General features: G+C 39.0%; 2 protein-coding genes across 5 annotated transcripts in view; one reads left to right on the plus strand and one right to left on the minus strand.

The window, feature by feature from the left end:
- Positions 1 to 9,717, plus strand: part of LOC113668004 (uncharacterized) — a 13,829-nt gene extending 4,112 nt beyond the window's left edge. The window contains exons 2-16 of one of the 4 annotated variants that reach the window (XM_089201169.1): positions 654 to 778; positions 1,178 to 1,259; positions 1,715 to 1,780; positions 1,950 to 2,007; positions 3,080 to 3,157; positions 3,401 to 3,501; positions 4,166 to 4,262; positions 4,965 to 5,033; positions 5,632 to 5,721; positions 6,574 to 6,628; positions 7,096 to 7,214; positions 7,727 to 7,807; positions 8,337 to 8,383; positions 8,491 to 8,558; positions 8,951 to 9,717. In XM_089201169.1, coding sequence (XP_089057295.1) covers positions 1,716 to 1,780; positions 1,950 to 2,007; positions 3,080 to 3,157; positions 3,401 to 3,501; positions 4,166 to 4,262; positions 4,965 to 5,033; positions 5,632 to 5,721; positions 6,574 to 6,628; positions 7,096 to 7,214; positions 7,727 to 7,807; positions 8,337 to 8,383; positions 8,491 to 8,558; positions 8,951 to 9,177 — 1,155 coding nt within the window. In that variant the 5' untranslated portion in view covers positions 654 to 778; positions 1,178 to 1,259; position 1,715 and the 3' untranslated portion in view covers positions 9,178 to 9,717. Of the gene's footprint in view, positions 1 to 653; positions 779 to 1,177; positions 1,260 to 1,712; positions 1,781 to 1,949; positions 2,008 to 3,079; positions 3,158 to 3,400; positions 3,502 to 4,165; positions 4,263 to 4,964; positions 5,034 to 5,631; positions 5,722 to 6,573; positions 6,629 to 7,095; positions 7,215 to 7,726; positions 7,808 to 8,336; positions 8,384 to 8,490; positions 8,559 to 8,950 lie in introns of those variants that run through there. The other 3 variants (XM_089201170.1, XM_027183884.2, XM_089201168.1) reach the window with 3 other exon arrangements.
- Positions 9,718 to 9,942: 225 nt separating this feature from the next.
- Positions 9,943 to 25,859, minus strand: LOC113668003 (pre-mRNA-splicing factor ATP-dependent RNA helicase DHX16). Its single transcript, XM_027183883.2, has 21 exons — positions 25,289 to 25,859; positions 24,116 to 24,172; positions 23,486 to 23,857; positions 23,107 to 23,190; positions 22,941 to 22,988; positions 22,715 to 22,780; positions 21,184 to 21,252; positions 20,167 to 20,277; positions 19,673 to 19,726; positions 18,859 to 18,920; positions 17,863 to 18,004; positions 16,971 to 17,039; positions 15,975 to 16,226; positions 15,406 to 15,546; positions 15,184 to 15,297; positions 14,493 to 14,660; positions 14,151 to 14,218; positions 12,000 to 12,324; positions 11,385 to 11,462; positions 10,871 to 10,969; positions 9,943 to 10,291 (listed from the first exon to the last, which is right to left on the minus strand). Exons 1-21 carry the CDS (start codon positions 25,856 to 25,858, stop codon positions 10,154 to 10,156), a joined length of 3,087 nt encoding a protein of 1,028 aa, XP_027039684.2. The 5' UTR covers position 25,859; the 3' UTR covers positions 9,943 to 10,153.
- Between the last annotated feature and the right edge of the window lie 51 nt (positions 25,860 to 25,910).

Here is a 25,910-nt window from a genome sequence, read left to right on the forward strand (position 1 = left end):
TAAAGTATAACAAATTGCGATTTGCCTCTGTGATTAAACCAAGGGTCGATCGGGGAATTTAAAGCCTCTTTTATCGAGGTGGTCCACCATCACGGCTTTCGGCAATCGCGACTTATTGTGCGACTCTCTGCTGGAAAGTTACACACAGTCCACATTTCATACACCAGCAGAACTCCCGGCTGTTACGGTCGTAATGTGAGCTGACACGCATTGACTCTTAAAATGTCTCAGGAATGCCTCATAAACACCGGATGAAATTTTGGTGTTTTGCTTCTTCACACGGAAGAGAAGAAAGAAGAAGAGATATAGGCGTACGTGTTAACACTCAATGTTATGGATGAACGTCTTCAAACATATTGCTTATGCACAATCCGCTATAAACGTCACTTTCACATGTTCGTGGTCGCTCTTGTGGTCATGGTCTTCGTACGAAAAGACCTTTTAATGGTGACTTACTACACTACACTGATCTGGAAGGGGAATTGGATTTCAGCGAGGAAAATTAAATTGAGTAGGTCTGTATTTTGGGGTCTGCTGACTCGCTGAACTTAAGAAGTTAAACTTTTGGCCCCGAGGGTAGGATGTACAGCACGCATCCAAATCACGCAAATTATATGTTTGATTGAATTCTCGTTTCTTATCTTCTTCCTAAGGTTTATGATGTGAGTAAATTCCTTGCTCGTCACCCTGGTGGTAAAGATGCCTTGTGTATGGCAGCAGGAAAGGATGTTACCATTGTTTTTCAGTCGTATCACGTCTTCAGCGACGTTCCACCCAAGTAAGCTGTAATGTTGCAATTGAAATAAAATATATAATAAGCTCAACTGTCTTCAAGGAGATGCAAATGAAATCTCGGAGTTTATTGCTTTACGAAACATTTGTTACAAAGTAATTAAGCTTCCCGTAGTGTTCAAATGAACGTTAATTATCATGTCAACTCCTATTTTCATGACGGAATATTTCCTAAAGTATCTCACAAATATTCGCTCTTGCTGAGGCTAGTCCCAGCTGATACCTTCGTACTAAAAAATCGTGGGGATGCTGTTACTGTTCTTTCCAGCTTCAAACACAGATTTTTCTCTCACTTAAGGCGTTCAGGACTGAGCTCCCATTATTTTTCTAGCGATGAAATGTTCAGCGTTGCAAGCGGAGTCATTAAATTACTTCATTATGTCAGGCAAAACGTGATCAGCATTGACAGAAGGTGCGACACCATCCACAAAATCACAAAGAGTTCTTGTGGACTGCTATTAAAAAAGGTACATCTTACAGGGTCAGTTATCCTCCATCCATGGCCAGATTGGTTTAAATCTTCGAGTGGCTTTCTCGCACTCTTTTTAGCCCTTTCCTATCTTACCAAGCGAGATGCGTGGTCCATTATGCTTAACTGACATCAGCTCCAAGAGCTTAAATCCCAGTGGTTTATGTGTATCACTCTCAAGTAAGCCAATAAAAGCTTATGGAAAGAGTATGTCGAAGAGATTCTGCAATGTCCAAACGAAGCTTCGGCGACATGTCGCGAACATAATCAATTAACCGTGTAAAGTACACGGAGTGTAACATCTGTAAAATGATGTGGCGACATGGGTGCGGCTTTTACGTCAGAGAAACACCAGTCTTGCATCGTGATGGCAGTTTTTCCTTATCTAGCAATCTAATATAGGGCTGCTATTAACAGGCATGTTATCATGACAACTCTGTGTTTTTTTCCTAGAATGCTAGACAAGTTCTATGTTGGTGAGTTGGTTTCCACGCAGTATCCCACTTTCCCAGAACCAGGGTAAGTTAAAGGTTAAACCGCGGTCAAGGAAAATCTGTACCTATAAGAAAAGAAAGAGCAAACAGAATAGCACAAAACTTGATGGTGATAAATCTTTCCACTTTATGAGGAGGGGGAGCACCCGATATGCCAGTAACCACAGATGTTCTTGGTGTCTTTTTTTTGACAGGGCTTTTTACAACACAGTAAGAGAAAGAGTACGGAACCATTTCGAGGACACAAAACAGGTAACGACGCAGTTGCGAAGACTTTATATCGAAGTAAATGTTGCAGACATAGAAATTGTCTGAGAGGAAATTTGTGCTGATCCGTCAAGACGATCCATTGCTCTAAAATAATTGCTCTCTGCAGCCCTTTAAAAGCCCTGTGACAGCCCTCTGACAGTCCTTTTCAGAAGTACCTTGAAGCATTTTTTGGCCTGGAAAATTAGCCTAGCATCTCTACCAAGAAGATTCATCTTTCAGCAGAGTTACAAAAAAATATGAAAGGCTGGGAATATTGTGGAAAAGCTATGTAGGAAGATGAGATCTGATCATGATGTTGATAGCAATTCAGTACTTAAAAAGAGAGTCCTCGAACTCGTTTTTGAGCTGAAATAAGAGATGACGTTTTATAGGTCTTGACTGCTCATTGCTTGTTAAGAAATAATCGGGCATAATTATTCTAACGAAAAACGAAAGCAGTAAGAGGCAGTGATCCATGATAGAAATGGAACTTGGTAAAAATGCGAAACTACTTTGCAAGAGTTGCTAGTTCAAATTAAAACGTTTCCTTTCATTGCTCTCGCTGTTGAAAATACCGGCGCCACAGCTTACGAGCAACAAAAAAATTGTTGTGTTTTCAGTCTTCTTAGAAACGGTCATTTTGATATCTTGGTGGCCTGATAGTCTTGGCTTGAAATCCAGGCCGAGAAACCTGGGCCCACGCCCTGTGATGTGTTCGTGGGCAAGTCACTTTACTCTCACGGAAACCTTCTCCAGCACGACCAAAGATCAGAGTTACTTAGCGAAATCCTGGGGTGAGGGAGTTAGGCGGACCAGCCTTACATTAAAAGGAAGTGTGAAGTCTGATTGTCTCTTCATACAAATCGGTGTAAGTTCCCTCTAGACGGGCAAAAAACTCGTTAGCCTACCTAACTTCTTTAGTTAGCCCTTCCAAATCAGGCAAACAGATCACCCATCTCATATTAACTACGACATTCTCAAAACCAACAATTTCAGGTAATGGAAAGAAACTTGGATTTCAAAGAGTTGTTTGTAGAGTTCTCAAATGACTTTTGTTTCTACGCATTTGTGATAGGATCCAAAGATCTCGGGATGGATGTGGTTGAGGTACTTTCTCGCGGCAGCGATGACGATCATTCTTTGGTTTGTGCAGGTAACGGTTTTTACTCATAGATTTTTTATCCTGCAGTCATTATTATTCTTGTTATCGTTATCATCTACTGAACGAGTGGAAGAATTTAAAATAGACGGATACTGACATGGAACACATATGGCTAAAGTTTGAGGAAGTCCACGTAACTAAATTCTCAGTTTGGATGAAATTGTCATCGATAGTGGCTAGATCTATTGGTCCTTGATTTTTCTTGAACTGCTTGTGCTGAATTTTTTCATTTAGATATTCTTGTCCACACAAAATTTCTTCTTTGCTTGTGTTGCGGGATTTTTCCATGGATGGTTCATTGCCTTAGGAGCCATATTCAGCTCTCACGATGCAAGGTAAATAAAAGACACGCTGTAAAGCAGTCCCTTAAAAACCAAAGGAGAACCACAAGGGAGAGACCACACCACTATTAATTATGATAGGCCATCACTGAATACAAAATAGGTTCTTTCACCACGAACCCAACTCACAGTAAAGCAGAAACCGCTATCTTCTCTAAATATATTTTGAAGCCAAGCTAAGCAACAATGGCTCTATATCGTTTTCTCGCAGTAGCATTACTCTGCTGAAAAAATCAGCTACGACTATTTGGTGACGGGTTATTTGTCAAGTGATCATTTATAAAGTACTCTAGACCGCTCTGGAAAAGGAAAAGTGATTCTGGCGGTAGACATACGTTACCTTTAGAAAATTCTAAACGGTTCTAAGCCTTGCGGTAAAAAGTTTTAATCATATTGTTGGATTTATAATTTTTAAAATTTGTGAAACGCCTTGTTCACAGTTACTCTCCATAACCTAGGGAATTTCAGCAAAATATATATTTTTCAAGAATTCTAGAACTGTTAACGCTATATGTACATGAAATAGTTTTGCTCAGTTCGGCTGCAAGCTGGTTTGAATGTGGGCCTCATTTGCCTAATTTGACAAATCGGAACATTTAATTATATCGACGTCCACTCTTGAAATCTAATGGATATTTCTTTTCATGTTATGTTTCAGCCATTTTTCTGTGACAAGTAATCCTCTTGTATGGAGACTGGTTGGCCATGTGGTTGACTTTATAAATGGAGGGTCATATTACGTTTGGGTATTTCAGGTTAGTACTGAAAGTTTATATATAAGCTCGAAGGTTGAGCTTAACTTGAAGGGCCGGCCATTTTAACAAATTTTAGCTGTTGTTTAACCGCGCTCTAAGCCATGTTGAATTTGGTCGAACTTTTTATCAAAACGTTTATATTTGTGAGCAGTGTCAAGGGAGCCGAAAACTAATAGTGGAAGGAGATTCAGTTAATTAAATCAACCCTCCTATAGAGAATCCCTGAGGCTCTCTGCTTACGTAAAAACCGCGGTTTGGGTTAGACCTCGCCTGAATAACCGGCCTAAAAGTTTTCAAGTTAGAGCTGTCCGGCTCGTGACTTCAGTTGTTGTGACACCACCCTTAAAATCACAGAGGTTCCTTTTTGGTTCAACCCACGTTGCCAAACATGGCTCTCATATAATTTTAGACTGGTAGTTTCGGAAAAGGTTCTTTAAAAACATACTCCCAAAAATTGTAATTAGCAGGCATGCTTTAATTACGCATGGCTCGAGGCATGGTTCTATCTAGGAATGAATTTAGACCTCAATACATTTTTGTCAATTTTTTTGGAGGGAGGGGGGGGGGGGGCAAAACGGACTCCATCGAGTTATTTTTTACGATCTCTACTTTTTCGATGAAGATAAGACAGTTGACGATTTTGAAGAAGTATTATTTACTAGATTTATAGTTAGTATAATGATATGAATTCTTATTACTCAGCATGTATTTGGTCATCATCCGTTTACTAACATCGATGGGGTCGATCCTGACATCAGCACTGCAAAAGAAGTAATCATTTGATATTAAGACTATCATGTGCCTTGTTTTGAGTTCATTGTTGAGTTCCTGATATATCGTACTTCTAATTTTATACAATAACAGAATAGTGAAATCACTTATTTTCCGAATAGCATGCTAAATGTAATTTTTGTCAGTTTAGCTTATTATCTGGGAAAGAAAATAAATTAAATTTGATCATTCAGATTGTTACAAAGAAATTCTGATTTCTTAGCGTTTTGAACAAAATAAATATTGGTTTGAACTACTTAAAGGGGTAAAAGTTACAGCGTTTGACTACAAAAGGGAAGCAAATTGCTTTTATTTCTAGGGGTACAAATTAAGAAATTTGAGAACAATTTTGATTGCGCGTCACTTGAATAAATAAGCGACGTTGACTTCCTTCAATACCTCGATTGTAAGTTGTGAGCAGTTCATGGCATGCTCTTTCAAACTGCAAAATGGAAAGAAAACTTTTCTAACGTTATCAACATAGATAAAGCGTATTTGGACATAGCATCATGATAGAAAGCCAAACTTTTTAAACACATAGGACCTTGATAACGTTTAAGACCTGTATCATTAACAAATGGTGTTCAATTCTCAACAGAAGCCGGATATGAGACGAATCAAATGGAGCCAGAATTGGTTGCCTCGATACTTTAACCAGCATGTATATATGCCTTTAATATACTGCTTGGTAAGTTAATGAATTACGTTTCAGAAGGCTTCCGTGAAAGTTATTTACTTGCGCTCCCGTTTCTTGAGACAAGGAGTGTCTTTTGATTAAGGCATTCAGTGGATCCAAACCTCAGTTATAACGAACATATTACTAAGAGTGTTTCAAACTGTCTATTTGAGTAAAAACAAATCAATAGAATTAAGCATCTTTTAGATAGGAAAACGCTGTTGCTACTTATAACTGCCTTCGTTTTGAGTAAATTATTATATTGCCCAAGCGTCTAGAGCAATAGTAACATTAACAAATTACAAAAAGTTTAAAACTTTGTTGGACGAATTGTTCTGGGACTTAAAAAATATGACCATATCTCCGAAGGACTAAGATCATCGAATTGGCTCCCTATTAAAGATAGACTTACTTTGAATGATGCAACTATGGTTTTCAAGTGCGTAGATAATCTTGCTCCAGATTACCTTGCAAATAAGTTTAGGCTACGTTTTTGTGTTCATGGCAGGCAAACTCGATCAGCTAGTACCTTGGATATACCTTTTTACCGCCTTTCAACTGGTCAGAGGTCTTTTGCTTATAGAGGACGAAACTGTGGATCTCATTAAGCAGCAATCTTGTGTGTTTAAAATGTTCCAAGAAATTTAAGTGTCAATTTACTGAGCTGCTATTAGGTTTACTTCATTATTCAATAATTTTATTCTTCTGACATATACATTTAGCCATAGCTATAGTTTTATATTCTTTAATTTTAGTTTATTTCTTTTAACCATTTGTATTGATGCTGAAAAACCCATTCAGGGAGCTTCAATAAAAATCTGTAACTGTATCTGCATGAACGCTATGCCTCTTTGTTTGCAACAGCTGGGCTTCAAGACTTATCTTCAGGATTTCACTACATTCATATCCCTGAAAAACAGTGAGTTCAGGACTTCGCTTAAATAAATATTGTTTTTAATTTTTCCTGAATATGGCATATTATTAAGAAATATGCTACTTGTTAAAAAAAATACCTTGGATGATTTTTAGAGGAGAAACAATCTCTTTTAACTTGAGCGCAGGCGAGAGAGCGATTTTAATGGTAAGCTAGGATTCAAAGTGAAAAAAAGACCAAACAAACAGTCGGCCATGATAAGTCAAAAGAGATGTGTGGGGGAAGGGGGCTCCTACAATCCCCACTTTCGCTCAAATTCAAGGTGGCAGCACATTTCGGGTCGATCATAACCCGTTTACTGCAATTGGTATTTCCTTTTTGGCCGTCAACTGATGCAGAAAACTCGTACTGTTTCGTTGAAACAGACTCTTATTGGCTATCTCAGATAAAATGTACTAACATTGATAATTTTACAACATATTGATTTATCGTTCTGTTCAATTTTTTTTCAGGTACCATGCGGCTCAATCCACCCTCAAAATCTCATGTTATTTTATTCTTTAGTGGAAAACTTTTCTTTTTCATGCACAAGGTGATACTTCCCTGGATGTTGCTCTCATTTTGGAAAATGGTAAGCTTCTGTTTGTTTATTACTCTTAACTTAATCTATATCTCGTCACAAGCTGAAGTTACCTAGCTTAGCTATTGGAGATAAAGTGAGAATGAAGAGCGTCGACGAAAAACTGCAATGGCACAATGACAATCTAAGACGCGTAGGGACACTATCTTTGAATCCGAGAGGTCAGGAATTCAGGACTTAGAGCCATCGATTTCATGACGCAATTGATTAAAGGAAACGAAAACAAGTGGCAGTCGTGAAATTGTTAAAACTTGTTATATTAAATATTCAAAATAAATGCAAAAATATTTGCAAATTAAGTTTTCCGATTGAGTGTGCTCTTGTGGTTGGGTAAACTTGTACAATGTAGGCGGACAAAAAGCAGCATCAGGGAACTTGGACAACCTTTAGTTAGATAGATCTCGAAAGGGCATTCTTATGGTTGTAGGACTTTTTGTCGAAACGGTGCAATCAACCTGTCCCTTGCTAACTCTCATTTGTATTTCTTTTTCTTCAAATGCTAGGCTGCTCTTTTGTTTCTCGCTGAGATAGCAACTGGTTACTGGTTGGCTCTTATATTTCAGGCATCTCATGTTGTTAGTGAGGTATGTGTTTGAAGGTGCTCTACAGATTGAAGTTTTATTTACATGAAACGATACGTATGGCTTTTATCGTCGTGATATCGTTATTGGAGAACAAGAATACCACGGCCGCTCGGGTAACTTTAGTTAAAAACCTGGAAAGAGAAGAAAACATCTGAAAATTTGACTTCACATACCACCATATCTTTAAGTTAAAATCTGAAGATTTTTCCATTTCTGTTTAAATATGTTTCATTTTCGGGGGATAGGTTCGTCTTTCATTTCAGCTGATGCTTCACCAAGGATAGGTATTTATCGCCACCTAACGTCATATCATTAAAGACACAAGCAATCTTCTTCACCTGAAACTGAGAGGCTAAATTTGTGCTGTTACTAACAAACTTTTCAGGTTGAAACATAAATTTTTTTAAATATTTTTTTTCTGATCGTGCACCACCTCGTAATTTACAACTACATCTGGTTTAAATGAGGTATAACAAATGCGATCGCACACTAAAATCATCCATTCCCCTTTTTCTGTTTTAATGTCCAGGTCGAATGGCCTCAGCCTGATGAAAAAGGAGTAATGAAAAGGGATTGGTACGTATCTTCTCTCTGTTAACCTGTTAACGAAGAGATGAGGCACATTTCAACAATATTGGTGACTGTTAATAACGCTCACCAGAGACTTTCGTGCTATCTTTAAGGGCAGAGCTTCAGATCGAGTCAACATTGGACTATGCAACAGACAGTTGGTTCTGGAATGTTTTTACAGGTGATGTATAGGATCCTTCTAGTTAAGAGAGTTGTAAATAAGGTTTGTCTGCATGAGTTTTTGTCATCCCATTTAGCTGGCTGTTTTTTTGTTTTGTATTGTTTTGTTTTGTCCCTGAAACCTCCTTTGTTTGTAAGAGTGTGAGCAAAAATGTTCATATCGGGCATCTAGGGCCTGGTCAATTACCTTTGATTCTATTACACATCAGACAAAACCCTTCCAGTAGTTATTTCGCGAGTCATGCCCGGTATACACAGCCTAGATTCTTTTACGGTTTCAATTCATCATTTGTGTCATTCAGTGCCGTCTATGTAATATAAGACAGTCTCATGCGGGAGCTTAATCATGCACATTTAACATAACCAACCAGTCATCCTTTCCCCTATTTCCAGGAGCTCTCAATCATCAAACAGCCCATCACCTCTTCCCGGGCGTGTGTCAGTTTTACTATCCTCAGATTACTCCCATCGTCCGTGAGACGTGTAAGGAGTTTGGGGTGAGGTACAATTACAAGGAGACCTTCTTTCAGGCGCTTGGTGCTCATATTTCACATCTGAAAGTACTTGGACAAGAGCAGGACAGACCAATTGTCACCAGGCCTGAAGTAAAGGCGGGGTGAAAACTGAATGTGGGCTGCTGAGGTTTTCATAGTTGATCTATAGAGCAAGCAAGTTTTTTTTTTTTGGCGACTTGACTTAGCTAGGTGATTTGGTTTTAGGGTAATTTTCAATTGTGTCGAAGGTGATCCGAGATGCATTGATTTTGCTTTAGTTCTAAAAAATTATTGGATGATGTTTTTTCTCGATATCCAGAAAAATCAAGGTCGAGGTAGGGGTTATCAGCCTCAGTCTTCGGCTGATAACCCTTACCGAGAACAGACATGAAGCGTACAAGCTTGGAGAAGAGTACGCTGTCCTAGTGGTACTCAAATATCACTGCACGCCAACCTTTCACTTTCGGGAGTCTGCCTTTAAGGTTAATTGTAAGTATAGTTGAGTTAGTGATGAATTAATTGAGCGGTCCAATTGCAAGCTTGACGAGTACACTTTCGGATTAATACTCAAATCGAACTGTTGATGATCAATAACGTTGGAGAATTTTTTCATTTGTAACTAATATAATGATTTTGTTACTAAATTAAAGTTGTTTCTATGATGAATGAGGTGTGACAAAAATCTACTGTCCTGTGGTAATACCTTTGCGAAGAATGTGCTCTCTAGAGTGCTTTCCATTAAATTTAGCACGATTGTTAACTATACACAGGGCATAAACGACGAAATTATAAGGTGGGGTCAATGCTTGATTTCGTGACCGAGTGTGCCCATTATTCTAAGGTTTTTTTTTCCTTTGCACTGACTTTTGAGCTAAATGTTCTAAACTTAAACCACATAAAAAAAGTTGCTTTAATATGGCAACAACAGTGTTTATCGCTGAAATCTGGAGTCTATCACTCCCCGACGCACATCCTTTACGAAACGATACAACAAGTCAGAAGACACAAGATCATCTTAGGTCCAACACAGTTGGTTCCACTCGAGCCAGAACTAGTCTGATACTGGCGTGACACAACATATTATTTAACACACAACCTAAAATCACGTGGTCGACCTGGCTTGCTCTCTCGTGACTCCAGCAGTCTTGGGCATTTTCTTACTGGAGCTGTCTTCTAGTTCCTTGGCTTTGTAATAGTGAGGCGCTACCTCCAGTAGCCATTTGTTTTCGATCTCTATGATCTAGTAAGAAAGTATTCATTTCAGCTTCTGGTTAAATGCCAGCATGCTCCTGAAGGCGGCAAAGCTAGCTTGTTTCTTGGGATTGGAAACGTCAAACGTACTATAAAAGACTTACGGGAGATAGCTACTATGGGTTGGAAGCACGACTTTTCGAACAGTTATTGACGCAATGGTCTGACAAATCAGGGTTTTACCTAGGAAGGCAGGCTAATTTTGCCTCGTATTTTTCATGAGCTTCAAGAGATCGATCAACTTTTTTTCCGTTCGTTCCTGGTACTACAAGAAAAGCGCTTCAACCGACCAAAAGCGTCCGTTCAGTTTCAATTTCGTGCTCGTTAATAACTCTTACATCAAAAGGCTAAGATTTCCTAGCAAACCAAGATTTTTTATCAGATATGTTCCACTCCAATCGTTAGTATGTTGACCTTCCTTCATTTTCCGCACTGCACAGACCTATTTGCAGCAAAAAATATCTTGGATGTAATAGAGAGATACACACATGATGTACACACATGATAACGATGATATAATTATCGCGTGATTCTTGGTGTTCAGATTCGGGAGCGGGACCTTCCCTACCTGTCTCATGAACTCCTTAGTGGTGAACACAAGCTCGTGGTAGATCACCCATCTGGGCTGGTCCTGGAACAGACTGCTGTTCGGGTGAATCATGACTGTCTGCAAAGAAGAACAATTTAAAAAAAAAGATAACAAGGGGTCTTGAGATTCCTGCTGTCTATACATGTATTTCACCACACTGAAAAGGTAATCCAGTCCATCACACGCTACCAATCTAATTCGTTAATACCACCCGTATCCATTCGTGGGGATAAAGAAAAAAAACATGGACGCCGTTGGGAAGTGATTTTCCCGCGCGCTGGTTGACCCCTGATCACTGATCCTTAAGCTAAGACATCAAGCGAACAGTAAACGACACGTCACCCATTCATGCTCTCTTCTCATGCGTCTCAGGAATTTCTACGAAAGTGAACTTACCTGCGTAATAAACTCCTGGCGTTAACAGCTTCTATACATCATTCCTAAATATATCCAAAGCAGACTATTTAAAAGTTAGTTAGTTAAGGCACTTTACCTGCTGGTGTTTCACCGTCCGATACTGGCCACTTTTGCCTAGTCTGGCAGTGTGATAAAAGTAACCCGATGTGATCGCCTAAAAGGAAAGGATACGATGATTTACGACAGCAAAGATGTGTCGAGATATAAATGAGCAACGTCACTCTCTTACCCTTACATGAAGCTCCACAAACACGCCCAAGATTGATAGCTTATTTGATAAAACTATATTTTACTAATAATCTACGATGCGCACGGTCGCAATCAGAAAGTTTGTATAAATTATTAAAAGTACATGACCTAACCGTACGTAAAATAATTTAACAAAGAAGTGAGCGGATTTTTCTTAGGCATTAATAAAAAAGCATTTAGAAGAAATCCATATAAAGTTGTCCAACAGAAATGATTTTGGAAAGACGTAGCTACAAGATTGTTTTTGCTATTCTTGTGCAACGTGCAAAACAAAACCTATGAAGAATACAAACTATTTTCAAGGTAGCAATGAAACTACGAGCGAGAAAGCAATCAACCAAGAGAAAATAAGGATGGCTAATGTTGAAGAAAATTAAACGAAAAATCAGATGCAGGTTACTCTAAAGGTTCAAAGGGTCAACTGATTTCATTGACCTCTTACCTTTCTAATAGGAACGGAGTCATTTGGGTTCGACGTAATTTCAATCTCTACTCTCTCCATCAGCCCCTCTAGCTGCTCCCTAACGTCTCTTGCTCTCTTCATAGAGCGATGCTGTATGAAATTCTCGTAGCACCACTGAGTAGAGTACCCAGTCTCCACCCACTGATCGTACACGTTCAACAATGTCAGATGATCACCGCCTGGACGAAAGAAGTTTACGCGCGCGTTGTCTGCGTGTACCACTTTATCCTTGGGACGGTAGAAAATGGCGTTGTTCACTGATAACATAGCAGTGATGGTAAGAATCTGTTCGACACATTTGTACCTGAAAGAGAATTGAAAATGACAATCTGGCTTAAGTCCTTATAACGCAGACTACGCGAACATTTGTGACCCTCCACGGGAAAACGGACACTAACGCTTTTCCGTTAAACGGTCTCGAAAAACGGTTGTAAACGGATAGTAAACGGTTAACTCGAGCGTTTAAACGGATGCCATAACCGCTTAAACGGATGGCAAAAAATTTAAACGGTTGACCAAAGTCCAAAAACGGATAGCTTAGGCCTTCAAACGGTTGACCAAAAATAAAAACGGATAGCACGAAACGTTAAACGGTTGACCAAAGTTCAAAAACGGATGGCTCACACTGTTAAACGGTTGACCAAAAATAAAAACGGTCAGCCCGAAACGTTAAACAGTTGACCAAAGTCCAAAAACGGATAGCTTAAACCGAGAAACGGTTGACCAAAATCGACAAACGATGAGCTTAAAATTAATGTTTAACGGCTGTGGTTGAGCCGGCGAGATCTTCTGCGGAAAAACTTTTAGAGTGACAACGGATAATTATCCTTTAAATCGAAAATATTGAGCATGATAATTTGAAAAGTAATAACTAGCATATACTTGCGCATTTTATTTCTGGGTTAATTACTGCCGCTTTCGTGTGACATTCATGAAATAAGCGCAATTTACTGAGAATAGTTTCGCTGCCGAATATCCTGAACGGCTACCGCGAGAAACTCATAATCTTCTCCTTTGTTTATTCGTATTAGTATTGAAAATGAACTTCATTTTTTCCTGTTCGGAAGTTTCGCGAAACAAATTCGCATATGCAATGCCGCCACCTTGTCTGAAGCCGAGATCTTTCAAGGTCAAATAACGCAATGAAGTTCCATTGCAAATAAAAGGTCGAATCGGTGTCACGCACCAAGCGGGGCCGTTAAAATGATTGTCAATAAAACCAAGAAAGATGAATCAAGATGATATAAACAGAAAGAGAGTAGCCGATTTAACTTGTTTGTCAAAGGATGCGACGGAAACTCGCTTACTATGATCACGCAAAAGATAAAACCAAAATAAGATACGGTCTTTCTGTATTTCAAGAACCGGCGAGTATCGAGCGAACGTAAGATTGATACTTCGAACTGCCTATAACAGAATGATAGGCAAACAGTCCAAAGCTTTCCGTGGAACTTTAAACGGACAGCTTTTTTTTTTTAAACGGGTAAGCAAACCGTTTAAATGTTTTTGCTGGAGCGTTGAACGGATGCAAATTTTTTTAAACGGATGCAAATTTTTTTAAACGGATGAGCAAACCGCTTAAACGTTTTGACAAAAGCGTTAAACGGATGCAAATTTTTTTAAACGGATGAGCAAACCGCTTAAACGTTTTAGCTAAAGCGTTAAACGGATGCAAATTTTTTTAAACGGATAAGCAAACCGTTTAAACGCTTTCATGAACCGTTTAAACGGATATAAACGGATAGTAAACGGTTTTGCAGCTTAAACGGAAAAGCGTTAGTGTCCGTTTTCCCGTGGAGGGTCACATTTGTGCAAATGTACCCAAGGTTTTCCAAGTTTGATTGTTTCCAATAGTCAAAATTGTCTTTCTCTTCCATTGAACTTTGACTGTCAGCCACCTTCAAAATGCTCACAATCAACATATCTAAAAGTTGTTCTTAGCGCAGTTTAACACAAGAGATTCAAATTGAAGTCAGATGAAATTTTAGCGCTCCATAGGGAAGTGACCAAGAAGTGGTGAGGGAAGCTTGTTAGGACTGATCTGCTCCGTGACCGCAGGAAAAGCTTGAGGTAAATTTTTGGCAAGCAACGATAAAAAGGTTAAGAAAAGCATATTTTAAGTTTTCCTACTTTTCTGATGCTATCAACATTTTAGACATTGTTGGTTCAACGGGAAATTCTGCCATGCGACGTCCAAGCTGAAAGAAAGAGAGAAACAAAGATACAAGGACAGTTAGAGAGTTTCAATTATTCGTTGAACGATCTTGTCTAGCCCCCCTCACTACTAAGCGTGATAGGTGCTTGAATTATCCTTATTAGAACGGAGAAAATTATCAATGTAGGGCTTAATCACCAACTTCTAATGACATAACTACACTGGTATCAGTTGCAGAAATTCTCTTTCAGATCCTGGAGCATATTCTTCACAGATACAGGTAGTTTTAGAACAAGAAGAAATCTTCACTGTCAAACCTTTGTAAGTTCCCCGTGATGGTTCAGTCCTCCCAGGGCGTACAGCTGCTCCAGAGCAATTATAAGGGTCTCAGCCGGAGGGGGGTCCATAAAATCAAAATGAATCAAATCGTTGATACCCAAGCTCTTCAGGAGTAGAACTACATTTCCCAAGTTAGTTCTCTGGATCTAAGGAAGGTGAAACAAAGCGATTTAAGACCCTTCCTGCCACAAAAAGACGAAGGCACATCGTGGTAGTTTAAACAGTTTGCATATTCTATATTCCCTGAATGTACAAATATGACCATGGCTTGGCCCTCGATACAATTATTATCTTTAATCATTACGGGTAAACATCCCCATCCCCCGACCCCACGTCCGCCTTAAACCTGTCTTTTCTCAAAAATAAAAATCATCCGTGCACTTGGAAGACAACGTGATAGAATGCCTAATTATGAACATAAGGCAACGAATAAAACCCAGACTTCTTGATACACATCTTGATTTGGTTTTTCAGCTGAGATGATAATTAACAAATACTCACCGAAGTGGAGGTAGCCAACGGTGGATATTTACCGAGCCGTACACTTTCCACTGTTATGTTGCCGACAATGATTAGGGAGATTAAATTATTTAGTGACTAGATATACAATAATCTTTACAGCAGTACTTATCTTCAGCAACAGCTGATAAATTGAACGAATAGTATTACTTCGGGGATGGTGTTCTCCTCCAGCTCGTTCTTGTATGCCCAAGCTGTGAATAACCTGAAACACTTGCCTGCTGCCACGCGACCCGCACGACCTGCTCTTTGATTGGCTGACGCCTAGGAAAAGTCAAAACAGTTAGTGGGTTACTTAACCACCGCAAAATTCATCAAAACTTTGACGTTTTTGAGCCACTTTGGAGAGAAAGTTCTGAGACCAAGACTTACTTTTGAAATAGGTGTCACCACTAATGACTCCATTCCTGTGCGTGGATTGTAACTCTTCTGTTTACAAAATCCAGGATCAATAACATATATTATACCATCAATGGTTAGCGACGTCTCGGCGATATTGGTAGCTAAAACAACCTGTGAAAAAATATTGCCAGCAATCTCTTTTACTTGTTTTGGAAATAGGGGTTGAAACGCTTTGAGATAAAAAAAAAAAAAAAACACATTTTTAATAATCACCGTTCTTGTTTCGTGCAAAGGTTTATACTCAGTCTAAAAGCCTCCTAATTTAAAGAATGAAAAAATGAAAGAGTTCGTAAAATTCTGGGAAAACAAGAAGTCAAAGATCTGTTCTGACACAGCACGACTAGTTTCGAAAGAAGATAATCTTACTAAACCCTAATCAAAATGCATCTGCTCAGGCACCATGACAAAAGAAAATGGTGGATGTAAAGCCAGGAGGATTCGTGAGATTCAGTGGGCGAGGGTATTCCTTTCAGAATTCGCTTTTCAACCTTAGTCTTTCATAGAAAAAAAAAATTAAGAAAATTAAAAATCATATTTACCTTTCTTCCCCCAGGAGGGGTGGGCTCGAATATCTTGGCTTGTAAGTCCGACGGTAGATTAGCGTAGATGGGCAGGATAATCAGCTCATTAATTTTAGAGCCCAGTTTGCGCGTGCGCTCCTGTAACAACTCCTGTGACGTCTCGATCTCTTCCTGGCCAGTCAAAAACACCAGGATGTCCCCCGGGGGTTGGGTCACATGAATCTGTAGCACAGTCACCACCGTAGCTTCCAGATAATCAGCTTCTGGAGCCTGGAAAATGAAAGGTAGTAATTTACTAAATTACTTAATTTTCACGGGGAACGATGATTTTCAGAATAGATCTGACAAAGCATGTGGTTGATTTTTTACCCATCCGAAACTAACTGAACCAAAACAAAAGCGACGACAGGAGATAGCATAGCAAGTTTGCTCGTGATAGAAAATGACTGCTTGTATTCGTCACAAACGCCGCGGAGGGTCCTTGAAGAGGAATCAGATTTTGTTGTTTAAGAGTAAAACATCAATCCCAAGACGCCCAAGGGGTTATAAAAAGTTTCCCCTTAATAGAGAACTTCTCGTGATGGGGGAATGGAAAGGGGGAATTAGCAACAAAGATAAGATGAGAATTAATTATTGTACAAAAGCAGAAGCTTTAATTGTTTCTTAAAGAAAGTGTGTTTGAATATAAGCGTTCCAATTGAAGGACTCAAGGCATCTGGCTAAGCTTTGGCATGGTTAACATTCTTATACTAACATTTAAAACTACAATGATCTAGTTTTCTAGAAGAAAAACTACACTGTGCCTCCTGGAAAACCTTGTTCATATTGATTCAAGTAAATAATCGGTATGGAAATAAACGCTATCTAGTCTTTAAAAAAGCCAGGCTATTGTCATTGATGTTTCACCAGAGAACAGTATACTCCATCTTAACTTAAGAAGTTCAGAAGATACACAGACAAGCTAAAATACGATTTTGTAGGAGAATGACAAAGAAATGGGATATGCTCCTTCACCTTTGTGTAATAAATATTCACAGGAAATCGTCGACCAGGAATTCTAAAGATGGGTGCATCATCAAAGAACTGGAAGGTAAAACGTACAAGGTATGTTATACTTAACAGTTTGGGTCACTTCCAAGGGAGGGAATTTCAAAGAAAAGTTTTGCCCACCTACCTCTCCCCTAACTCAACAACAGTCAGTTGATAACAAGTTAGGGTTAATGTTGGGTTAAGGGAGGGGTAGGTGGACAGTTGCCCAGATACCGATGTTGATCCAGTTCTTTTTCGTTCTGGACAAATCCCTCTGTATAAGGCTACTACGTTGCAAAAAGGCTTTATCTCGAAATCGACACGTTAGGAGTAGGCTGTTAAAGGTAAATTGTAGCAGACACTTTCAAATATAAAGACTAGGCTTTCACACGATCTTCTCCTTCGAAAGATCAAATTGACGTTCAATAGAAAAAGCTGAAGAAAGACTCCATTCATTCATCACGAACAATGGACAATGAGAGAACTTTAGGTCACCCATTAAGGTTCAACACTCGGGATTTCCGATTTTGCCCTTCTCTACTACTGAGCCACGAACTCGTTCATGAGCCAAGCCACAAACTAGATTCATGTGGCAAGCGTCACTTGAACAAGGCTAGGACCAGAAACGTCAAAGGCATCATGTTCGCGGATTTCAGAACGTTCGTCACTTACGAACCTAGTATTTAGTCTAGCTCATTACCAAGTTGTCTGACCGCGTAATCGGAAGGTATGAGAATCGATTCGCATTAGTCCCCTCGCGAATGTTTATCCTCTTGAGCTCCCCTAATCTTTCTTTGCTGGCCCGAGAAACGAAAAAAAAAAACCGGTCCTACGGGCTACTATGTGGTCGATAATTACGTTACTTATCAAGACATGCCTGAGAAAACTTGTCAGCATCCAAAGTCGCACTGGATATTAGAAGTTTAAGATCTTTTCGGAATCGAGCAATGTCCTTCACCAGGCCAAATAGCACATCAGTGTGGAGGGTTCGTTCGTGAGCTTCGTCGATAATAAGCACACTGCGAACAGAAACGTGACGCTAATTAAAGTAAAAGTTGATCTAGATATCACACACGTACAATTTTCATATCCGGCTGAAAAAAAAAAACATCTAGAAAGTTGGTCACTATTCCCTTTTCAAAACTACACAGAGAGCCTATCTTTCGAAAATTTTCTCCTAATGTGCTTTGCTTCCGACCATGGTCGGCGTCATTTTGAAAAGTGCTTAACGACCTGGCTCCCTATCTTTGGCGTAATAAAGTCACACTCCTCTAAGTTGCATCTCTCAGTGATCTTTTGGAACAAACAGGAGCTACACATGAAGGTACTCTTGATAACGTTTTTGTTTTGGCGATAACCAAGCTTTGCGGTTTTACGGATGTTCGGCCTGGAAACTGGAAATTTCGGCGTTCGGAGCCGAAATGAGGCACATTCAATGACGATTTTCGTATGATTAGGTTTATTTCTTGGAATCTCAAACCGAAGTGAGAGTTCGTTTCTTATTAATTCTTTTAAAAGGGGGAGGGGGCGAGGATAGGAAGTTTCATATTTCTTAGAACATACTTATAACAACTTAGTTGCATCTAATCAAAGAAACTATCACAAAGTCATGTCGACTTGCTGAGAAACAAGTCGATGAGAACCCAAATACAACGAGAGTTGCGATATGATTGTACAGGAAAAGATTAAAGGGCTGGTCATTGAATTTACGACTACAATGGGTGAGAATAGATTTGCCGTTTTAAAGGGAAACCTCGCCGGCAAATAGCCATTGGCTAAAGTCACTGTACCTGTATGTAAGAGCAAGATAGTATGGGTAGATCTGTTAACAGTAATGTACAGTGTATATAAAGTATGATACGTTGTAACAAACCTGTATCCAGCCAGATCGGGTTCACCCAAGAACTCACGCAGCAACATTCCATCAGTCATGTACTAAAGATCCAATTTCAATAATTACAACTTAAGCTAGGCATTGATCTCTATGAAGTGTCGACAGTAATCCGCGATTGCATTGATTTTGCATAACTCCGCTCTGTAATTGGTCTAAAAACTCGCGCCACCCTTTCCACCAATCAAACGCGCAATTAAAACCAACCGTGTCTCGGTTTTCCGCCTTGTACCGCGCTTTAGACAGCCTGCTTGTTCTTGCTTTGAGCGCAAATCTCCTTCTTGCGATATTTTCCTTTGCTCTGATTGGCCTTTGGTTAAGGTTTTACGACAATCACTTCAAATCCACACTACATTAAGTAAGATGTTTACCTCCTCGCCGTACCATAACACCATTAATACGTAAACTGGAATTGCCACTGTCAAAAGAACACTTTCTCTGTAAATTGTTACAACAGATAAATCTATTTTGCTGTTTCTAACCTTTGTTTCGATGCGCTCCCCTTAGGAAGAAAACTGCAGGTCTTGGAACCCATATATTGTAAGGTTACACATTTTGACAACAGCGCGGTAGGTTAACCCTTTGACCCCTAAGAATGATCAGCATCTAATTTCTCCTTACAATATCACCCCTGAATCACACATTAAGGTCACGAGAATACGAGAAATGATCACCAAATAAAGATGCTCTTGATTTTCATACAAATTCTCCTTGCCAGCACCTTAAAAAAATGTAAAGCGAACAGTATGGAGAATATGCATACTGATGTTAGAGTGTAAAGGGTTAAAAGTCTTACCTTTATTATGGTTCGCTCTGAACAGCAATCTTCGAAACGGATACTGTATCCAACCTGAAAAAGAGTTCAAGTCTTAAAACATAACAAGAGATAAGAAAAATCCAATATCGGATAAATGAGCACATCTACTAGAAAAAGGACAAAATTTCCCTGAAGTACTTCAAAAGCTTGAATTTCTGCAACCATTTGGTAACCACTAAACGTAAATTTTGCTTATACTCTTTCCTTTTTAGGGCCCACGATATTTCACGCACACAACATTTCACGCACACAACATTTCAACGCAAAATCTTGCAACATTGTTGGATCGTGTTGTGAGATGTTGTGAAGGAGCTGGCCAAACGCACACAACAATTTGACCATTTCCAAACTTGGTCCAATAACATCAAACAAGCTGGCCAAACGTGTGCAACACGTTGTGCGCAACATGTTACAAGATGTTTCGTTGAAATGTTACGTGCGTGTGGCCGGACCTTTGCTGTTGAAACTTGTACCTCATTCCCTAATTTTGTACCCATCTCTTCGGATACTCTTGCTGCTACGCTCATTGCTGCGACTCGTCGAGGCTGTGTACAACCAATTTTCATCTTCCCCTTGGTAAAGCCCTATAAGAAGAGATGCCAGGAACACAGTTAAAAAAATGTGTGGTGCATTCACCCTAAAAGATTCCCAATATGTGAATTAATCTTCCTGATTTTATTAACCATGGATTGCCATGTAAGGAGGCAAAAGACCACTCAGTGGGCTGATAGAAATGAAAGATACAATTATTTGCAGGCTACTGAAACAATAAACTTTGTCTTGCTCCCAAACTTTAGCCCCGTAAGGCAGATTACAGTAACACCTGACCAGTGAATGGAAAGCACAAGATCTAATCAAATCAAAGCATGAATAAAGGGGGTAAGTTTCTAAAGAAACTGTGGTGCTGCGTCGGTGGGAGAGTATAACAGGGTAATTCAGTATTATCAACTAAGTTGATAACGTATATTGGCCACCGTTAAGAGTTTCAAAGCTGAGTATGAACATTAACTAATGAACAGTCTTCACTTTAAAGAAGGGCTGACGCTCGAAATGTCAGCTTTCAAACTCTTAACGGTGGCCTATTTACGTTATTGACTCACTTGAGTCAAAGCATGAATCGTTTGCGCTTCATTCTTCCGCAATTTTTTAAAAAATCTGGTTCTCCTGAGGAGACCATTTCGTTTATTTGGCATATCCCACGGGATAAAATAGGGTTTACTTCATTATTTTTTGATGTACTACCTGTTCAATAATATCACACGTTATATAAGCATAGCCAGTTATGATGCAGTAAAGCACCGTAGCCACTTTTTCCTCCTCATCACTAAAATGATGAAACACTGTAAAACTCCGTGACAATCACAAGGAAACCTACACAAGAGTTGCAACCTCGCGTTACAGCTGCTCATAAACGTTCACATATGAAGATTTTTTTAAATTAAAAACACCAGAGCCTGTCTTAAATAGTGAGGAATGAACACTGGACATACTGCTTCATGAAGGTATTGCGGAATTTGAGTGGTCTTTCCTGAGCCTGTCTCTCCTTCAATGATAATAACCTACAATTAAAAACAATGACTCAAAATGAGTTCCTAAGACCTTTACAACCTAACATCAGTAAACATTTCCTAAGGTGCTGAAGGGGAGAACTTGTTTAACAATCACAAGCGTCTTGAGTTGGTGATAATTTTATCTTTTCTCATGATCTTTATGTTTGATATAAGGGTGATATTGTAAGGACAAATTAGATGGAAGTCACCTTTAAGGGCTATTTTTATTTATTTAACTTCGCCTAATTATCTCAGGCAGGGAGACCACTATAGCTTTAGCCAATTACAGAGGATCCCGCGTTAACAAGGCCAGACCCCCCCCCCCCCCCCTCCAAATTCACAGTAAACAGGCCAGACCACATCACAGTAATCTCGTGAGTGGGTTCTTTAACATCCCCTGCCTAACCAAAATTACTAATTAATAGAAGCAGGAGACGGGACCTACGGTTTATTCTTCCTTATCCAAGAAGACTAGAATGTCTATCCTTTTCTTGACATTATAGAAAGGTAGCACATTCTCCTCAGTTATTTTAAGACCTTGAGTGTTGGTCTGGCTGGAGCTCGAACTCTCGACCTCCTGCACAACAGTCCAGCGCTCTAACCAATTGAGCTAACCAGGAGGCGGTCGGGCTAAAGGGTAAACATGGAATAAAAATCTGGTTCAGCTATGTCAGCCTCTCTTGCATGATAATCGTGCAGAGAACTGATTTGATGCAAAAACAAGGTGAAATTTCTTCAGTTTTATTAGGTGTACAGAGGCCCAAAAGCTAACCATAGTTGGTACTCTCATTTGTTACCATGGAGAAAGGCATTTTGGTGAACGTAGAAAATGCATATCTGCCTACAAGATGACAAAAATTTCCTTCCAAATCAAACAGAAAGAATGGCCAGTTCTTAGAAACACTAAGTAGGCTGTCGTTCATAAACCTTACATTTGATAATAATAATAATAACAATAATAATTATAATACCAATACAAATAGCACCATTTAGCTAATCTTCCATAGCACCTTAAAATCGTGATGCTAGGGTAAAAACTAAAATCTAAACCTACATGTACCAAGATAAATCTGCAAAGCTAAAAAAATATATTTAAACCCATTTATCAAAAATAACATGTACAAGTGATATTAGCTTCTTTAAAAAGATAAGCCTTTAAATTCTTATTAAAACTACATGCAGCTGTTGATGGAGATTTTTTAATGCTAAGAGGCAATTTAATCCATAGCCCTGGTGCTGTGGTAATAACTGGATAATCCTTTACTGGTGCTAGGCACATTGCCCAAAAGTTGAAAAGAAAGAAACTATTGTCAAAGCACAAGTACTGTACATTGTTAACATTTTCATTCTGACTTAAGAATCAGAAGAATAACCCCTCAAAGAAGCAAACCAAAATAATGAAGAAGAATAATGAAGAAGATCTTTGAAAGCTAAAACAAGAGTCTGTATCCTTCATTCATTACGTAATTACCTGATGTTCTCTGATGGCTTCAATAAGGCTTTCTCTATATGGGTAAACTGGTAAACTTTTTTTTGTCTGTAAATATTTAACAAAAGAGAGATGCCCAAAAAAAACTGCAATTGACAAGCACATTTCATTCAGTGACTCAGTCTGCCAGCCAGTGAGTCAGTCACTAAATTCATTTTAAAAGAGCATTCAATCAACAAACCAAACAAGACTACAAGATTTAAATTACCTCTTCAATTGTAAGTCTTTTCTTTTGATAGTCATTCATCTCTGGTTCCTGTAAATCCACCAAACAGTGACAAGCTGATATTTTTCTTCTCTTTTTTTAACTACTGGTTAATAATATGTTATTCAAGATAAGAAGAATATTGTACAGCTCTGCATGTAGATCTCACCTGCTTCTCTTTTGTCCCTGGAATCTGTTCAGCCATTACAAAATTAATCTGATCTTCATCCACAACAAGATCATAATCCTTTTTCTGCATGGGCAGAAAATTTTAAAAAATAAATTTAAAAAAATTAAGAAGAAATTAAATTATATCACTGTTAGTCACTTTGCATAATAAATTTATTTTACATGTGCATCATTTGAAACACGCAGGCACTTCATGCCAGTAAAACGTAGATACAGTACACCTTTGCATTACACAAACCTCACTTTAACTATGTCTATCTCTACAGTCCCCTTGTATTGAAGCTTAGAAAATTAATGAGCCCCCCTCCCCTCCCCTCCCCTCTCCATGATCTTAAGCATTACCCATTGAAGTCACTTACCTTGTTCTTGTCCTTGGCGTCTTTGGCGCCAAATTTCATAACAGCATAACCAAGCTTGTCTTCCTCCCACTTCTTCTGCTCGTAATTAGGTCCCAGTTCTTCCACTGCACTCTCATCATATTTGGCAGGTTTCTGATTTTCCTGTGGCATTTCGTATCTCTGAACTTTTTCCAGTTCTCCAGCTTTGGCATGCTCTGCTGCCAAATGGTAAATTTTTTTCTTATATTCTCGTTCATGTTTTTCCCTTTTGCTGATCTGAGCATCCTCAAACAAGTACTCATCATCACGAATGTCCTCCTGGAGCATTTCGAGTTTGTCCACCCGCCGTTTTTTGACATAATCTCGGCGAGACTTTTTTCTCAAATCAGGAATCTGTAAAGATATACACAAAACTATGTAATTCATGAAATAAACCTTATATGAAATGAGATACAGATCACTCTTCCTTCAGCTGTGAACAAATTGAATATGGTAGCTCAAAATTTACTGTCAAACTCAGAGATGCTAACAATGGAAATGTTTGAGGAATTTGTAAAATGGATAGATGTCTGCCAGCAACACTATTGGTGAGCTCAGCATGTATTAGAAAATTCTATAAAAAAACAATAGTTAATATGTCATAGCTCTCACCATTTTCTTTCTATCCTCCTCGTCCATTTTAAGTCTTTTAGCTGCCTCCTCAAAAGCCTTAAGAGTAAAAAGAGAAAAACTTAGACCTGTACACCTCAACATCAGTATGCTTATTCCTCATATGGTACTCTATACATTTCCAAGGAGATGACAAGGAGAATTTGGTGGTGATCATTTCCTTAATTCATGTGATCTTACTGTGTGATCAAGAGGTGATACTGTAAGGAGAAATTAGATGCTAGTCACTCTTAGGGGTCAAACGATTACATATACTACTAGTACATATATTTCATAAACCACTAATGCACATTCCTGCGAAAAAAAAATTCACTTCTTTATGCATATGTTTTTTTTTAAAACTAATGGCCAAAAGTCACCTCACAGATGACTGATATTTGGCCAAAAAATGGCCCCAATTTTAAAATTTCATTAATGGCAGTATCGGCTTTAAACAAATATTATTCAGCCGGAGGCTTTCCAAAATAAACTAGAGAGTTTGTAAGGTCCATGTCCTAGTGCCTCGTTGTAATGTCCATTATTTTACACTCAATTTCAAAATATTAAAATCCAGCTATAACAAAAACATTTGCACAACAGCTGACAAAATGAAATCACAACATACAGATCTGCAGAAAATTTGAGGTATAGACTTAAAATACAAAGTATAGAAGAATCCAAATTCACACATCAGCCAGTAAGGCTCAGACTGCAAAGTGAGTTGTACTAAACTTGCTCGCAAAAATAAACTTCAATGTGCACAAACACTACATGTGAAAACTTTCATCAAAGCAATCATACCCAGCCAGGGGTTTCAATAAAAGCTAGTTACTGGCTTAGTCACTTCTACTGGTTGTGATACCTCTCACCACCATTGGTTTTGCCTGCACTCCTGCCTGTTTGCATTTTTCCTTATAGTACAGGTGTCTAGCACACCATTGGCAGCCACTTTTGGTTAAAGTTACTGAAACCTCTGCCCCACAGTACTGTCCATTTCCAAGAAGCCCACATCTAATTAAAAAATGAGTGTGTGTACAATGCCTTTAAAATTACAATAATTTGTTTTGTTCTTTCAAATGAAGCTCATTCTTACAACAAAGGCTTTGCACTTGGCCTCTCTGTAATTGGATCTTGGAAGTGGACTTTCACTACAATGTCATGGTACTACTAAGATACCTTCTTGTCTGATCTCTCCATTATATTCCTGGTCTTCTCCTTATCACGTTTCTTCAGTCTATCAGCAAACGCATCCCTCTCTTCCAAGTCTTTTCGCCTTTCCTCTTCTTCCCTTTCCCATTCATCCGAGTCTGACTCATTACCAACATCCTTCGAAGCTCGTGTATCATCACCAAGAGAACCCTCATCAGAGCTGGATGATTCTGTTTTCCTTCGCAGATGCTTCCGTTTTCTATCCTTTTTAGATGCTTTGGCTTTACTCATTTCCTCTTCTTCGTCATCGTCATCAGACACCAATGAATAACCCTGAAACTTCTTTCTCTCTTCAAGAATGGTTCTTTCCTTCGCCCTGTACGGGTGTTCTACTGGCTGTGTCTTATGCGGTAGCTTCGACCACAGCTCTTGAGCAAAGGAAGCCATCTTGTTGTCTACTTCTGATACCTTCTGTACGAGAGATTCAACACTGGTGGAATTTTTGGCTAGTCCGATCAGGTATTCTACCGTGTACCTATCCGAGAAACCTAGAACATCGTGTAGTTTATCGGAAACCCACGTCGTTAACTCAGCCATGCTACCTCTTATAGCTAATTAGCGAGAAACTTCATAACAACACAACGAAATA

Source organism: Pocillopora damicornis, chromosome 3, assembly GCF_964200805.1.
Source record: "Pocillopora damicornis chromosome 3, jaPocDami1.2, whole genome shotgun sequence".
NCBI classification, from domain to species: domain Eukaryota; kingdom Metazoa; phylum Cnidaria; class Anthozoa; order Scleractinia; family Pocilloporidae; genus Pocillopora; species Pocillopora damicornis.